Here is an 18,646-nt window from a genome sequence, read left to right on the forward strand (position 1 = left end):
CTTGTGGACTGGTCACTCACACAACAGCAAACCGTTTTGGATTTATAAGATGACTGCTCATAAGACAGATAAAGGAACACTAGGTGGCAGTGATCACAGTGTATTGATGTGGAATTTACATAAAGATGTAACTACTGTCAAGGATAAAGAGAAGGGATTTTGCTTTCATAAAGGTGGCTACAATGGTCTTAGGCAAGTTTTAAATTATTTTCAGTGGAACCAACTGATGGTGTTACCCACTGCAAATTCTAAATGGGAAGCATTCAGGGAATTTCTAAATGGGAATTGAAATAATTGTACAAGCTACCAAGCTTTTCCTACCAACTAACAGATACTTTTCAAGGTTTCAACCTAAATGAATGCCAGATGAACTGATGTGACTAGTGACAGAAATGCATGGGATGATTATAAATTATCAGGGAAAGATGAACAAAAAATTAATAGAGAATTGGACAATGGAGTTCTGAGATACCATCATAATGCAGTTCAGCAAAAAAACACCATAAAAGTGAAACTCCAAAGACTGGTGCTTCACCATGATAATGCATCATCACATTCATTGCTATCTGTACAAAGTTTTTTTGGCGAAAAATGAAATCACTCAAGTCCAGCACCTGCCCCAATTCACCATATATGGCTACATTGACTTCTTTTTTTTGTTGTTGCTTAGATTGAGTTAAAAAAAAAAAAAACTGTACAGATGTCGATTTGATGACTTACAAACAATAAAGAGTAATTACGATAAATCAGCTTTTGGTGGATTTTGAAATCCTCTCTCCAGAAATGTTTCAAGGGTGGGAAAATTGTTGTGCTAAGTGCATCATCTTAACAATATTTTGAAGGGGGATTAAATTGCCCATCCCATAAGTATGCTTATTGTCACTATAAGTATCTGGACTGCTATGTTACAGTCCAGATACATTTTGAACATACTTTATATACAGCCATTTTAAAATGAAAGTCCTGCACTAATATCTGATGGAGCTGCTTCAGGGATTATCATCCCTGAAGCAGCTCCATCAGAAATAAACTGCAATATATATCTCCCTAGGGAGCAGTGCTGTTTATTTCCATGTAACAATAAGGAAACTCGTGGAAAGTTATTTCACATTATGACAAGTCTGATGATTTTGCAACAACCTCAGTTTGACACACAATACTTTTACACTGATTTCACATCAGTATTATATAATATATGTAACCTGAAGCTTAGATATAAACTATTAAGAGAGAAAAAACGAAGCTATGTAAAAACCACACCAACATAATAAAAAATTATGAAAATAAATTTAAAAATAGAATATAATGAAAGAGAATATACTTACTAAGAGAAATTCCTAATGGTGTAATTACATTTGATCTCATATATTTATCAAAAGGAACAAAGTTGTCAAGAGCTTCAAGAACAACTTTGGAAAGCTTCTCAACATCTTCCCTTCTGGGAAACTTTAGCTGCAGGGAGTAAAATATTTCTATAATAAGGAATAATTCAGAACTTAAAAAAGATCCCATTACACAAAAGCACTAAACCCTTCCATTAGAATTTTTTTTATATAAAATTAAAAGCAGAGGAAAATAAGATTAAAAGATTAATTAGTTAATACAGAAGAATTTTAAAGAAAAAATGTTGCCATTTGAATTGACATTAAAATAGAACTTTTTATTGGAAGTTATGAGCCAATATGTGTAAATATCTTATATTTTTTACCATAATTGCTACTGTAATTTGATTAAAAACAAGCGGCACTGAATTTCGTTAACAGAAGTACCAGGAGAGCGAAGGAGTACTCTCCAAGTTCCATGTTTTTTCAAAGACAAACTTGGAATAGACATGAGTCACCTTCTACAGTTTGTCTTGGTAAACTGTAGAAGGTGACTACAGTTTACCAAGACAAACTGTAGAAGGTGACTCATGTCTACAGTTTGTCTTGGTAACCGATACCAAAGTAAGATCAAAACATTGACATTACTGCAACATTATTTAGTATATTGAATGTGTATATTGAATATTGAATTTAGTATTAGCCATACAGTAAAAGGAAGGCCACAGGTTTTTGCTGAAGCAGCCAAAAAAAATGCAAAAAAGTAGATAAGAAAATAGGCAAATTATGTGCTTCCCTCTTTATGTAGGTAATTATCCAGTTAACTTTTGAATTATTTTCAAATTGTCAGCTTCAACTACCTGTGGAGGCAACTTGTTGGCTAAAAGGAAATTTCCTTTTAGCTAATCTGGTCTAAATCTACTCTAAACCTCTTTATGCCAAATAAGCTTCTGAAATTTCAACATTGCTAGTTTCATGCTTTCCAGCTTCAGCCCACCATGAAGTCTTCTGTCAGTAAAGATCATTGTGAAGTACTTTACTTATTCAGCTCATTAGCAACATCAGCTGAGTTATATAAGACTTTCCCTACCCTGTACACAAGGGTCTGATCTGTTCATTTTCTTCTTCTTCTTTGTATTCACATACATGAAAAACTCCTCGTTCCCATTCTTTTCTTTCTTAGCCAGTGCTTCCTCATGCTAGCCTCAAGAACCCTAACCTTTTGTGAGGTACTATTACAGATCAACTTGTAGCGATTGCTGTAGGCTTCAGTACTTTTCATTGCTCTGCAACTTACCCATGCCTTCATTTTCTGCCCTTTTTGACTGGCCAGCTCTGTATTCATATATCTTGGCATCCTCCTTATGCTATATTTTCTTATATATATATGCATTCATGGCTCCTGCAATTATTGCTTTAAAGGTATTCCATAATTCTAATATATTCGCCCTCCTTTGAAATCTGTCAAATTCATAGATGACAAGTAGTATCTTAAACTATCACAGTCTCCTTTTTTCAAATCAAAACCCTTGTCTTTGTGTTTAACTACTGTAATATCTTTCTTCATCTTCCAACTAACAACTGTGTGATCACTACCTGCCAATGGTTCCTTTACTACAGCGGTTCCCAACTGGTGGTTCGTGAACCCCTGGGGGTTTGCAAAAGTGTTCCAGGGGGTTCGCACTAAAAATTCTGTAATGGCATCTGCTTAGATTTACATAGGTATATTAGTGTAAACTACAAAATATAACTAATAATAAACAATAAAGTAAAATAAAATTAAATAAAAAGTAAAGAATTTTTAAGAAAGAAACCACATATCCCACATTCCTTATAATTAATTTACTATCTTATATCATGTTAAATAAGTATGTTTTCCATACTAAATTTTTTTTTTCATTCTCAAGGACTACTGTTATGTATAGGTACTTTTTTTTTAAGAACATATAGTACTTAGTACCATGCATGGGTTGAAGGTTGAAACGATGAAAGAATATCCTTGTTGTCATTAGACTTGAACTTTTGTAGATTGTAATTTTCAGGAAATACGTATGAAGGAAGTACGTAAGTAATTTTCAGGAAATACGTATGTTCCAGAAAACAGAAGTTGAATGAATAAATGAGTAAGAAGAAAAGTTGGTTCTGTGAGTTTGAACTTGGACAGTAAAAGGATGTTGACTGGTTGTGGCACGTTTCGGATTTCTTTGAAAGAGAGAGCAGGGATTATAGAAGCCAATTAGAAAAGGAATGCAGCAGAAACAGAAATTTGTCTATGAGACAGAGTGGAGAGACTGTTAGAGATGAGACATTAATTAACCTAACTGCCATCTTTTGAATGGAATCTAGAAGCCTGAGAGAGGTTTTGAGGGTTACCGCCCCCATATGTGGGAATAATATTCCATGGCAGGCCGCATTTGCGATTTCTACAGAGTCAACAACTGTTTGGAAGAAAAGTAACACCGAGAATGGAAGAGAAAACCCAGTTTTTTCGATGCAGAGAATGCAATATTTGTAATGTTGCTTTATGCCAAGAGAGATTAAAAGTTGGGGTAATCCCCAAGATCTTGCCTAGAAATCGGAGCATCATCGGAGATAAGCATAGGCCTGAGTTTTAGAAGGATTGAAATTAATTTCAATCTCAATTTCAATTTCAATTGAAATTAAGTCTTTGCCCCACTGGAGAAGTACCTGGAAATTAGCATTTAAGGATTTTGCAGAGGATACTCAAGAAGTTGAAGCTGTTTCAGCAGGGCAAAGTTTCTCAAACTGGAAGATGAAATGCAATGTGCTATCGGCGGCAAAACTATGGATAGGATTTCTGGTCAATGGAAGAAGGTCATTAATGTATACAAGAGGAAAAGAGTGGAAGAAAGAACTGAACGTTGGGGAACACCAGCATTAATGGAGAAGTTAGAAGACAGAACCATCTGTCATCACCCACAGTGAGCAGTCAGAGAGAAAACTGGATACCCAATTACAAAGAACAGTGGCAAACCAAAGGATGGAAGATTATTTAGAAGACCTTTATGCCAAACAGAATCAAAAGCCTTTGAAAAGTCAAGAGCAATGGCTTGAGTTTCGCCAAACTTTTCCATTAAATTTGTCCATAGATGGGGTAACATACACCGCCCTTCCATTAATATCTGGATACCAGCCTTTAGACAAAAAAAGAGCTTTTATTGTGTCATTTAATATTTTGTGCTGAACCTTTTGCTTTTATGATGGCCTTCCATCTTCGCAGCATACTCTCAACCAGCTTTTCAGGTGATATGTTCCTCCACCCGGTCTTTAATGCAGCTACCAGTTCAGCCTTGTTCTTTGAGCAATCTCGACGTGCATGTACCCGACGATCCAATACATCCCAAAGATGCTCGATAGGGTTCAGATCAAGAGTCTGGGCTGGCCAATCCAACTTTTCCTCACGCATTCCTCAAACCACTTTGTTATAACCCGAGCAGTTTGGCATGGTGCGTTGTCTTGCTGATACAGCTATGGACCTTCCCCGAAGTATTGCCATAATGTTGGAAGTGCATAATTGTCCACGGCATTCATGATTTTGTCGATAACAACTAATGGGCCCAAACCAAACCGTGACACTGCCTCCACCAAACTTCATTGTAGGGAGGATACAATCAGGAAGAAACTGGCATTCTCCACAACCAGGAATGGTTATCAGACTGATAGATTACAAACCTAAACTCATCTGTCTATAGGACTGTTTTCCACTGCTCTACAGTCCACGATTCAAGTTTATATTTTTCACTATAAGTGGGAGAAAGAACTGAACGTTGGGGAACACCAGCATTAATGGAGAAGTTAGAAGACAGCCATCTGTCATCACCCGCAGTGAGCGGTCAGAGAGAAAACTGGATACCCAGTTTTCTCTCTGACATTCACACTTGGTTGTCCAGAAAAGCTTGCTGAAACTACCACCCACTGGCTTTTAGCCAGCAGATAGTTGATTGTTCAACCTGTTAATCGGCATCTAGTATTTGTTGAGGTGATCAATTCTGTTGAACGTGTCATCTTGCATGCCCACTTTAGCAATTGTCTGTTGTAAGCCCAGCGTGCATATTTATAGCAGGTTATATGACGGGTTGCATGCATAGGGCCTGTTTTCCCATCCATGGCGGGGTGTCTGGATATTAATAATGGTAGGGCAGTGTAAGCTAGAATATCACCAGTGGAATGACACTGACGGAATCTATATTGGCAAGCGTTGATCAGATGAAAGATTTCCAGATAGTTTAGGAGTAGGCGGCTAATTGATTTCTCCATTACTTTAGAAATAATCGCAATGGGACGATAATTGGATGGTAGGGATTTGTCACCCTTTTTAGGAACTGGCTGGATATGAGCAAATTTCCAAGAAGGAAAAACACCTTTGGAATAAGAAAGTGAAAAAAGATGACACAAAACAGGAGTAGGTTCAGGAGCACACGTTTTGAGAACAAGTGGAGAAATACCATCATGACCTGGAGCTTTCTTATCATCATCAAAATCTTTCTTATATCCTTTTGACAGAAGACCACAGGAGGCTTGTTATTTGGTTTTTAGGAGCATTAGCAACTAAGGCCATATTGCTCCGGGATATGCGGTGGTCATTCCCTGACCTTTCCGCCTCTTCCGTATTTGGTGGTGATGAGCTCGAACCCCGGTCTAATCAAGAAGCGTGTGCTATGCACTGCTGCTCCTTCCCACCTGGCTAAGGAGGCGCCTCACAGGAGGCACTGAATGGAGTGTACTGGGAATGGTTTGAGGTGATTTACCAAGATCATCAATACATGAGTTGGAAGAAAAATAGGATGCTAGCAGGTTAGCTTTATCTTTGGCCAATGTGACAACAGAACCATCTGGTTTTGACAGAGATAGGAACAGAAATAGACAAAAATTGTGGCTTATAGCTGTTGTTGTTGTTTGGTTTTTAGGAGCATTAGCAACTAAGGCCATATTGCTCCGGGAATATGCGGTGGTCATTCCATTGACCTTTCCGCATCCTCCGTATTTGGTGGTGACGGGCTCGAACCCCGGTCTAATCAAGAAGCGTGTGCTACGCACTGCTGCTCCTTCCCACCTGGCTACGGAGGCGCTCGTGGCCTATAGCTTTGGCAAGAGACCAGAATGCTTGGCTACCATTTGGACATGAAGCAAGTTTTCTACCCTTAGCTTGTTCGAAATCTAGTTTGGACTGAATAATAACTTGTTTACAAAGTATAAATAATACTTATTAATAATTTATTATTATGTAGTGTTGCTTATAAAAATGTAGTACTGGAAATATTTTATAATAAAAATTCAGAAAAATTATACGATTTCAGAGAATATAGGCTTAGTGTTTCGCATTAAAAATATGATGTTGAAAAGGGTTCACGATAAAAAATATTACATTGAAAGGGGTTCGCAAATAAAAAAAGGTTGGGAACCACTGCTCTACTATAAGCCCTGTGATATCATCTGATTCATGATTAATGATGAGATCTGGAGTATTCTTACCCCCTAGTGTTTTCTCTAACATACTAGTACAAAAATAATTTAGTTTATTTAAAACTTTTGTTCTCATGGTGAATTTTCCTCTTCCAATCCATTAGGGGTAAATTGAAGTTGCCCATAATAAGACATTCACGCTTGGTTGTCCAGAAAAGCTTGCTGAAACTACCACCCACTGGCTTTCAGGCAGCAGTTAGTTGATTGTTCGAACAAACTTCCATCTGCTGTTGTGGAAGCGGGCAGTTTGAACAAATTCAAGGACGAACTAGAAAAATTAATTACTGACAGCAATGGACAAGTGGTGTTGGAAGTTTTTTTTTTTTTGTTTGTTTGTTTTTTTCAACTGATTTATAAAGTTTGCTTTCTTGGATTACTTGCCTCTACTAACACTAATACTAATTATTTTGTCCCCTCTAGCTGGTGCTTTTTAAGTTTGTAAAATTAAAATAAAATTACATAAAAATAGATAAAAAACTCTTTTTTTTATATAGAAGAAATACATTTGGACATCTGCATTCACAGATTACATGGGTGTGTATTTGAAAAGCATGACATGAGTATTTCAAAAATGTAAGACCATAAACCAGATTGTAAGTAAACATGACATAAAACTGTAAAAGTTATGTGATTTTAGGAAATCTTCTAACAACAATTGAAAAGTTGGGTGGTATGCAATATTATTGTAATAGCTGAGTAATTTCTTTTAACAAAATAAATTTAAAAAAATAATAATAAATATATATATACAGGGTGATTCAGGAGAAATAGTAAATATTTTTGGGAGGTTAGAGTATCGATTATTCTGAGTAAAAAAGTTCACATAAACATGTGTCCAATTCTCAATGGATACGGAGATGTTTTAAACTGGCACGCACAGCTCCCTGAATCAGACGAGACCAAGAAGCAGTTTGGTGTTAGAAGTGTTGTTAAGAATGCTGCACATCTTCACACAGGCTGAATATGTAAATAAAGTGTTTGTCTATGGTTTTTGTGGTGGAAGTTCTACTGCTGCTTGTAGAGAATACCCTTCATGGTTTCTTAATCGCAGAATACCGGATTCAAGAGCGTTTACTAGAAGCAGTTTGGTGTTAGAAGTGTTGTTAAGAATGCCACACATCTTCACACACATGCTGAATATGCAAATATGGTGTTTGTCTATGGTTTTTGTGGTTGAAATGCTACTGCTGTTTGTAGAGAATACTGTCAATGGTTTCCTAACCACAGAATAACAGACTCAAGAGCGTTTACTAGTGTTTACAGCAAACTGCTTGAGACTGGTACAGTTCCCAGCACTCATATTTCTTCTGACCATACAAATGAACAAAATGTGGATGAAATAGACCACATTTTTCAGTCGGCAGAATGTAGTCCTACTATCAGCAAAAAAAGAATTTATACGCATATCAGTGTTCCACAGACAAACATTACCTGGTCACGGCTTTTACCTCCATTTCACATACAGCGGGTGCAACAATTACACAAAACTTCGGCATTAAGCCTGATAAAATAATAATAAATATATATATATATATACAGGGTGATTCAGGAGAAATAGTAAATATTTTTGGGAGGTTAGAGTATCGAAGGTTAGAATATCATTGATAAATACAGAAAACAACAATGGGCCGACCGAACCCTGGAAGACTCCACTAATAACATTAGTCCATGAAGAGCGGTGTCCACTGATTACCACTTTCTGTCTTCTCCCACTCAATCATCCTTTTATCCATTGTAGCAACTTGCCCTTAACACTATACTGCTCCAATTTGTCAGTAGTCTTCCATGTGCAACAGTATAAAAAGCTTTCCTGAAATCTAAGTATATATCAAAATTATATGATATCAGGATCATCAACAGTCAAACCATTGATATCAAGGGGACCAATGTGATTAATCCCCTTTCTTCTAGACTAAATTAAGTAAAGAAGTCTTTGCATCCTTTGCCAAAGATTTCTCGTAATCTACCTCCGCATACTAACCTCCTTTGTGACTTGATTGCAGACCAGCTTATATCTGCCATATGCTTCTGTGTCGCATGATAATTTATATGCATTCCATGCATTTTTATTCTCTGCCACAAGTCTCATTAGTTCATATGATATCCATTTGGGCCTAAACCTTGAACAGTATTTCTTAGTTGGTAAGAAAAGCCTAGTAGCTTCTAAGATTAATTCCTTGAATGCTTCCCACTTAGACTGCTGTTGGTAACATCATTTGGTCCCACTGTACATTATTTAAATGTCTGAGAACACTGTAGTCTGTAGTTTACAAAAGTAAAAACTCTTCCCTTTACCCCTGATGGTAAATCCCACATCAGTACACTGTGATCACTACCACCCAGTGTTTCCTTTATCTGCAAATTCTTAATGAATGAATAATCACTACTGATAATCAGATCAACAGTTATCACTCCTCTGGTTACCTCTCAAACATGCTGTTGTAGAAAACAATCATTCAGAAAATCTTGCTAGTGGTCGAGTGACCAACTCACAAGTTGCAGTCAATATCTGGGAAGTTAAAATCTACTTATAAGACATTCTGATTTACTGTACCACTCTATTTCTCTGTATAGTTGTTCATTGTACTCATCAGAGTCATTAGTCCTATAACACACTTCTACCCTCATTTTTGCTTTTCCAGTGCTTATTTCACACCAAACTGACTCAACATTCCACTGTTCACCAATATCAACTGGATGCACTGCCTCAGATTTTATGTGTTTCTTAACTAACAGCATACCCCATCCTCCCTTTCTATCCTGTCTATCCTTTCTGTACACATTGTACTCCCCAAATTCCAATTCTGCACTACTTATATCCATGTGGCACCAGGTCTCTCATATCCCAACAATATCCGCTTTTGATGTCTTGACCAGCACTTCAAATTGATCAAATTTATTTACTATACTCCTAGCATTGGTGTACATGCAAGTATATAAGCACCTGTTCTTACTCTTACTCACCCTAACACAGTCAATATATTTACTTGTTTCATGATGACTCCCAGCTGTTCTTGAAATCCCCAGCAACTTGCTTTCCAAGCTGCTGCTCATTCCAATAGAAATGAGCAGCAGGATGCAAGGACAGGGCTGTAGGGGTGGGGATGATGAGGAACATACTTGACATTAATGCTGGTTACATACTTGATGACAGTATGAGAAATTTGAAATCTCGCATTGTTGTGATGCAGCATCCATCTACCTGTGTGCAGTTGTGGTTATTCATGACTAATATGATCCCACAAAGTGTGCAGTACAGTTCTGTAGTAAGGTCCCGTAACAGTCATATGACATGGCACAACATGCTGGTAAACATTCCTTGATGTCAAAAAAAAAAAAAAGAGAGATGACTATAACCACTCTTGCAGAAACCATAACTTTTGCTTTTTTTGGCATTGGCAATGACATAGACTTCCAAACAGAGCTTTGTTGCTTATTTTCTGGGCTGATATGATAAAGCCATGTCTCATCCACCATTATCACCTTGTGCAGAACCTCACCATTTTCAGTAACCATCCATTGTAGCTCTTGACAAACCTCCATGCGAACTTGCTGTTACTCTGGTATGAGTAGTCTTGGAACCCAATGTGCACAAACATGTGTTGTATGTAAATGGCAATGGAGAATACCATGCATTCTTCCTACTGATATTTGCCTTACTGTTATAAGATAATCTTCTCTCACAATTACAGAAACAATGTTTATCATTTCTGTGGTGACAGCAGTGGTTAGAGCTCCAAGACCGCCAATGTTTGTGATTGAAATATCTCCAGATTAAAATATTCTAAACTACCTGCAAGCTGTGCTATATGGAAATGTAGATTCACCATAAGCTTCTTTTAACATTTCATACACTTCAAGTTGATGTTTTCTTAAGATGGAAACAAAATCTGAAAGCAGCATACTGTTCCTTAAGTGTCACGTCCATAGTTATGGAGGCAAAACTAAACAAGCATGAACTTGACCACCTGTCAAAGTCACAACGTGTGCATTGGTTAACTGTGCAGCTGCTACGTGATGCAGCTTGGTTTAGTCTTAAATTCCATATCTCAGCTACAAATAGCAAGCAGTAGGTTTTTCGTGAAAAATTATGATTATTCTTTACTGAACAATTCTCGTATATTATTATTATTATATTTTGTCTCACCAGAGTTTGTCACTCGTGTGTTTATTTTCTCATGGGCTGATTTGTACGATGTGCAGGCAACAGTTTTTTGCTAGCATTTCTGGAAGCTAAGGTGTAAGCAATTATATTTCAAGCAGTCTGCATAAAAGCATACAGGCAGACAGATTTCTTAACTTTATTTTTTAAATCTGCATACTATGAAAGGTGGAAGGGCAAATTTTTAATGTCGGTTCAGAACACTTTGTTTGTCGATCATATTGTTCTATTATTGAAAATTGTAGAACAAAATTATATTTTATTTGGGTGGGTCTGCCAGTAATGTAAAAATCAAAATGGTTTTTGATATGTCAAAAAGTTTGCAAGATCCTGGGAGCCAAAAAATTTTCAAGATCCTGAATTTGATGATAATCAGTGAGATTTCTCCAAAATTACTAAATAAAAATGATAAAGTGTATATAATGATATATAAAATTGAAAGTAAAATGAAATTTCTAAAATCTGAATGAATTCCACTTCTTGGGTGTGGGGGGCAGATGAACTTCAGGGGAAAGTTCATCTGCTCCAGAAATTTCTGGAGGAAGTATTGCTATATGGGATGTGTTCAGAGCCACAACACACAAAAATATATACACAAAAAAAAAAATACACACTATTATGTATTTGTAAACTAATACTAGTAATGTACTTAATAAATTTGATGAATCTGAGATACTGGTAAAATCAACATGCAGACAATATAGAAATATCAAAAATATGGTGTCATTCATAACACACAAGGCAATATGTCCAACCAACAATAGCTGAACCTCATAACCACAGTGTTAAAAGAGTACTAGACATAAATATGGATTTTCTGTTGAGGGGTCCATCAAGCTCTCAGTCGCCCACATCAACGCCAGAGCTTGCACTTGGTCATCATGCAACACAGAGGCAACCCCCGAGGCAGAATGCGCTGGTCCCACAGGAACTAGTAGTTGTTGGTGACTCTATTGTCAGGGAAACGGGGAACATGCTTTGTAAAAAGGGTAGGTGGAACAGGAACAGGATATATCTGCCAGGGGCAAAGGTTGATGACGTTGTAGAGCGGATATCATCTTTTAAGTGCAAAAAAGGTGATATAGTTGTACACATTGGCACTAATGATATTAAGAGTAGGAGACCGGCGGAATTACTTAACAAGTACAGGTCACTGTTGAAAAAAAGCAGTGAAGTAGGGTTGAATTTGAAAATGTCTGCAATTCTGCCCAGACACGATAGGAGGGAGTATATGATGAGAGCCTTGTCGATCAATTCGGCCCTGAAAAGTTTGTGCAAGGCTCAAGGGGTAGAATTTTTTTTCAGCCTGGTCTGTACTTGTTAACAGGAGAGACTGCTTCTACAGGGATGGGATACACTTAAATAGAAAGGGTGCAAGAATATTTGCTGATGCTGTCGAGGCAGTGTTAGGTGGATCAGAAAACTGCTAGTTTGGGGGGATACAAGGAGTCATTCATAACTCAAGGCAATATGTCCAACCAACAATAGCTGAACCGCATAACCACAGTGTAAAAAAAATGTACTAGACATAAATATGGATTTTCTGTTGAGGGGCCCATCAAGCTCTCAGTTGTCCACATCAATGCCAGAGCTTGCACTTGGTCATCACGCAACACAGAGGCAACTCCTGAGGCAGAATGCTAACAGATTAACAGTAGCCACTGGCAGAGTTGAAAGTGATTCTTGCACTGCTTCTATTGAAATGAGCAGCAGCCTGGAAAACAAGATGCAAGATATTTCAGAGACTGCTGGGAGTCATGGCGGAACAAGTAAACACATGGCTGTGTTAGGGCAGCTGTTATTTGGTTTTTAGGAGCATTAGCAACTAAGGCCATATTGCTCCGGGATATACGGTGGTCATTCCCTGACCTTTCCGCATGCTCCGTATTTGGTGGTGACGGGCTCGAACCCCGGTCTAATCAAGAAGCGTGTGTTAGGGCAGCAAAGAATAAGAACAGGTGCATGTATACTTGCATGTACACCAATACTAGGAGTTTGCTAAATAAATTTGATGAATTTGAGGTATTGCTCAAAACATCAAAGGCAGATATTGTTGGGATATCAGAGACGTGGTGTCACAGAGATATAAGGAATGGAGAACTGGAATTTGGGGAATACAATGTGTATAGAAAGGATAGACAGGACAGGAGGGGAGGAGGGGGTTATGCTATTAGTTAAGAAACACATAAAATCCAAGGAAGTGAAGCCAGTCGACCTCGATGGACAGGGCAGTGTCGAGTCAGTTTGGTGTGACATAAGCATAGGGAAATCAAAATGAGAAATTGAGAGTAGGAGTGTGCTATAGGCCTAATGACTCTGATGAGTATAATAAGATACTGTACAGGGAAATAGAGTGGGCCAGTAAATCAGAGAGTCTTATAATGGGGGATTTTAATTTCCCAGATATTGACTGGAATTTGTGGGTTGGTCACTCACACACTAGCAAGGCTTTTGTGGATTTATTGGATGATTGTTTTCTACATCAGCATGTTCGGGAGGCAACTAGAGGGAGTAATACTCTTGATCTGATTATCAGTAGTGATTCTTCATGCATTAAGAATCTGCAGATAAAGGAACCACTAGGTGGCAATGATCACAGTGTGCTGAAGTGGGATTTACTCAAGGAGGTAACTACCATCAGAGGTAAAGGGAAGGGTTTTTGCTTTCGTAAAGGCAACTATGATAGTCTGAGACAGTATTTAAATTCTATACAGTGGGACCAACTGATGTTGTTACCAACAGCAAATTCAAAATGGGAAGCATTCAAAGAACTAATCTTGGAAGCTACCAGGCTTTACATACCAGCTAAGAAATATTGTTCAAGGTTCAGACCTAAATGGATGTCAGATGAACTAATGAGACATATGGCAGAGAAGAAAAATGCATGGGATACATACAAATTAATGGGTGACATGGAAGCCTATGATAGATATAAGTTGGTCTGTAACCAAGTCACAAAGGAGATTAGGTAGGCAAAGGCAGATTATGAGAAATCCTTGGCAAAGGATGCAAAGAAAAACAGAAAAGAGTTCTTTACCTATTTAAACTCAAGAAGGAAAGGGATGAATCAGATTGGTCCACTGGATATTGATGGTTCAACAGTTGAGGATCCTGCTCAAGTGGCTAACAATCTTAACGAGTATTTTGCATCTACATTCACACATGAGGAGTTATTCAGGAAGGGGAATGTCGTAGGTGAAGTAAACATTGGCTGAGCTAGATGATTTTGTAATAACTGAGAGGAAAGTGGAGGAGAAATTGTTGAGGATAAATTCTTTACATTGACAAATGTAAAGTACTACATATGGGAAACAATAGCCCCATAGCAACGTATCAACTCTGAGGTACTACACTGACAGTGGTGGAGAATGAAAAGGACCTGGGGGTAATTGTGCAGGCAGATATGAAGTTCTCTGAGCAGTGCAGACGAGCTGCAAGAGTAGCTCATGGTGTCTTGTTGATGATATACAGAAATTTTTCTAGCAGGGATAGGGAGGTGATTATTCCCTTGTATAAGGGAATGGTCAGGCCACACCTTGAGTACTGTATACAGGTCTGGAGGCCTCATTTCAAGAAGGATGTAGAGCTATTGGAACGAGTACAGAGAAGGGCAACAAGATTAGTGAATGGAACAAAGGGTTGCTCTTATGAAGAAAGGCTTAAGTTTTGCAAATTACAGTGTCTGGAGACTAGGAACCAGCGAGGTGATCTGATAGAGGTGTATAAGGCCTTGAATGGTTTGCGCATGCTCAATGCCGATGGGATTCTTCCTCTTGCTCAGAATAGTAACCTGAGAGGGCATAAATTCAAATTGAGGAAAGACAGATGTAGGATAGATGTGTGGAAATTTGCCTTTAGCCATCGGGTAGTTGGTTGATGGAACAGACTTCCATCACTTGTTGTTGAAGTTGATAGCCTAAACAAATTTAAGGCTCAGCTGGACAGGTATTTCGAACGAATGGAGGGGTGAAATGGGAGTGGTGTTTTTTTTTTTTTTTTGGCTGATGCTGAATAAGCTTGCTTTCTTGCATCATATGCCTCTACTAATGCTAATGCTAACAAAGATACAGTGTATAATTAAAGGCAAAGATTGGCCAACACGTTATTAAATTTTGTATCAATAAAAAGTTCTTTGAAACATGCAGGTAGCACTTTACTTTTGGCAATATAATGTACACACACAAGTGGGAGCTATTCAGAATTTGTGCCAAGTCAAGCTGTCATGAGGCATTAGAAAATCAAGCTGAACTACATAAAAAGGTATAGCCAGTTTTTTCTTGTAGAATGAAAAACCTGAGTTTCTGAGACAAAGAAATCATATAAATCTCACCCAAGGCCTAACGACTTGCCAACGAAGGAGGAAGCCTACAGAATTTCCTCTTGTGATCCTAGGCTTTCACAACGAAATGAACAGCAGTGACAGTTACTGTTAGCCACAGAATTTAGACACCACTTAAAATGAAAAATTTAAGAAATTGATTTCTATGTTGTAATACAAGCCTTCTAAAAATACTAATAAATACATATAAAATTCAAAACGAGCAGTTATAATACTTACACAAAGGGCACATTACAGAAGCTTGGCAATTTTTTTTTTTAATCAAAACTACTTGTAACATAATTTTAGAAAAATAATTAATGATGTTCAAGAAATTTTTAACATCTATAATTGATTTTAAAATTAGAAATGCCATCTCACCTCAGCCCACTCTAAGGATGTTTTATGTGACAAACATGGACAACCTGGAAAATCAGTTTTGGCTACTACGTTCAGATTCAACAGCTTCAGTTTATTAGTAACACTGGAAAAATCTTCTTTTTCTGAAAATTGAAACAGCATTTTTAGATTTTTTTTTATATAAGGTATTCTTCAAGTTATATGATTAATACATTACTGGAAATCATTGCATAAGGTGGACTAAAAGGTTAATATGAGAGCTGTGAACAGAGATAAAACCAATTTCTAAATTTCTTCTACTTGGTCTTTTTTTTTTTTTTAAATGAAACACCAAACATGAAAGATAAGGAACTATTTAGTACTGTGTATGAGCTGTAGGTTAAGAAGACAGAAGGTTGACATTAGGTTTGAATTTCTGTAGATTATAATGATTGGGAAATACATGTAAAGGAAGGTTGTTCCACAAAACAGAAGAAGGTATAAACAAGGAAAAGAAAAAGTTGATCCAGTAAGTTTGGAGTTGGACAGTGAATGAATGCTGACTGGATGTGGCACATGTCTGGACCAGTTTGGAAGAGTAGGAGAGGTGTTGCTGATACCACTTCAGAAGAACAATGCCCATGGAAGTACCTATAGAAAGGCGTGCATCAGAAGCTGAACATCTATGAGACAGTGTGTGGGGTGAGACTTTGTAAGAAACTGATCATTAATTAGCCTGATTTCCCACTTTTGAATGAAGTCCAAAAGCTTGAGAGAAGTTTTTGGGGCACCAATTCTGGATGGTTCCAGAAATTTAAGACTCATCATGCCCTGTCTTTCAAAAAAGCATGTGACCAAAGTGCAGCTGTGGACATTGATGCTACTAAGGAATGGAAGGAAAATCGTTTAAAAAATGTTTCGCTGACATATGATCACAATAACATATTCAATGCTGATGAAACTGGACTCTTTTTTTAAATTGCTACCAGATAAAACACTTACATTTAAAGGCGAGCAATATAGTGGCGGAAAAAAGGCTAAACAATGGATTACCATTCTCCTACCAGCAAACTTGTCTGCCACAGAGAAGCTTCGTCTATTAATCAATGGGAAAGCTCAGAAGCCTTGATGCTTTAAAGATTTGAAGACAATACCGACTATGTATCAAGCAAACCAAAAGAGCAAACCATGGATGACATAACAAATCTATGAAGAATGGATCAGAGAATTAGATCCTAGGATGAGCGAGAAGAATAAAAAAATTTTGCTGTTTGGCGACAACTGCACCCTTCATTGGCTAGTAAACGACCTACGTGCAATCACTGTCAAGTACTTACCACCAAATATCATGTTAGTTCTTCAGCCACCTGATCAAAGTGTAATCCAGAAAGATTTAAGAAAAAGCTTTAAGAAAAACTATCGAAGAATGCTATTAAACAAAATTGTGCTATGTCTCGAAAAAAAAATTCAATGCGAAATCAACATCCTGCAGGTAATGTGTTTCGGCATAGGACAAAGTTGATGAAAAAGTGATTGCCAATTGCTTCAAACATGCTGGATTTATCACCTTGAATGATGCAATGTGTGTGAAGTTTCGCATACTTCTTCCTCTATTAATTGTGAAGAACAGTGCGATAACAGGGAAGAAATATTTGAGCATGTGTGTGTCATCACCTAAACTTACAGGAAAACTTAAGCTTCAAAGATTATGCAGAAATGGATGCGGACACTGAATGTGCATGAACGAAGAGGAACTCATCGCAGATATAATGGAATCTGAAATCTGTAGTGATGAACCTGCTACAGTTGAACAAGAAGTTTCAGCAAAAGATGCTCATCAAAGATTACAACTTGTGTCTATTTTTTCAAGTGCAGCCTAACTGCAAAAGTGAAATAACTGCTATTGCACACCTTCAATAATTCACTTTTAAAACATGCTCTACCATTGAAACAGCATGTTTTGACAGATTATTTTAAAGTATGAAACAATTCTCTTGTTAGGTCTTGATAGGTATATAACCTATGTAGTGAAATTTACAATTTAATTGTAACCTTACTGCACCCTACAATCAATACAAAATTTAGTCATAATTTTCTTGTTTAATGCTGTAGTACTTAGATAGTATGAATCAGAGCTGTATTACTCAATATGTTCTACGTTGGTAATAATATTAGTAAATTGATAAGAGGAGTTTACCTCAATATAGTACGTGGAACACTTCCGTATGATACCCTCCAGAAATTAAAACGAAAAAATCGACAACTTACCGGTACATTAAAGTAAAATATAAATAATTAAAGTGAAATATAAATAATTAAATAATCAATTTAACACAATTCAAAATCAATTCAAAACAATTAAAATTCAAATTAACGCAATTAAAAGAATCTAACGAAAATATTCAAAACGATTTTCCTTCCTTTAGGAAGGAAAATCGTTTTGAATATTCGTTTTGAATATTAGTTTTGAATTTGAAAATATTCAAAACGATTTTCCTTCCTTTAGGAAGGAAAATCGTTTTGAATATTTTCGTTAGATTCTTTTAATTGCGTTAATTTGAATTTTAATTGTTTTGAATTGATTTTGAATTGTGTTAAATTGATTATTTAATTATTTATATTTCACTTTAATTATTTATATTTTACTTTAATGTACCGGTAAGTTGTCGATTTTTTCGTTTTAATTTCTGGAGGGTATCATACGGAAGTGTTCCACGTACTATATTGAGGTAAACTCCTCTTATCAATTTACTAATGCTGTAGTACATATTATAAATAAGATCAGGGGTGTAGCTACCATATAGCAAAAGTAGGCAAAGGATTAGGGGGTCCTACTTCACCAGGGCTCATAAACAGATGAAAGTAGGGGCTGCCCCTACTACGCTAGGGCCTATAGACAGATGCAACATGCAATGAAAATATTTTTCTCACAGAGCTCTTCGACAATGTGATACATCTAGAATAAGGAAGGAATTCTTATATCTCACTGCTAAAACATAAAAAACCCAGGCGGTGGCAGTT

The 18,646-nt window shown here is 37.0% G+C and overlaps 1 protein-coding gene across 1 annotated transcript in view; it reads right to left on the reverse strand.

The window, feature by feature from the left end:
• The window catches only part of LOC150080263 (FAST kinase domain-containing protein 4-like), a 97,433-nt gene that overhangs the window by 43,883 nt on the left and 34,904 nt on the right, over nt 1-18,646 (reverse strand). The window contains exons 4-5 of the mRNA XM_090380669.1: nt 15,668-15,789; nt 1,326-1,452 (exon numbers count right to left, since the gene is read on the reverse strand). Of these exons, the coding sequence (XP_090236795.1) occupies nt 1,326-1,452; nt 15,668-15,789 (249 nt within the window). The remainder of the gene's footprint in view (nt 1-1,325; nt 1,453-15,667; nt 15,790-18,646) is intronic.

The sequence above is a fragment of the Mastigoproctus giganteus genome, chromosome 9 (genome assembly GCF_048544385.1).
Source record: "Mastigoproctus giganteus isolate SK-2022 chromosome 9, ASM4854438v1, whole genome shotgun sequence".
NCBI classification, from domain to species: domain Eukaryota; kingdom Metazoa; phylum Arthropoda; class Arachnida; order Uropygi; family Thelyphonidae; genus Mastigoproctus; species Mastigoproctus giganteus.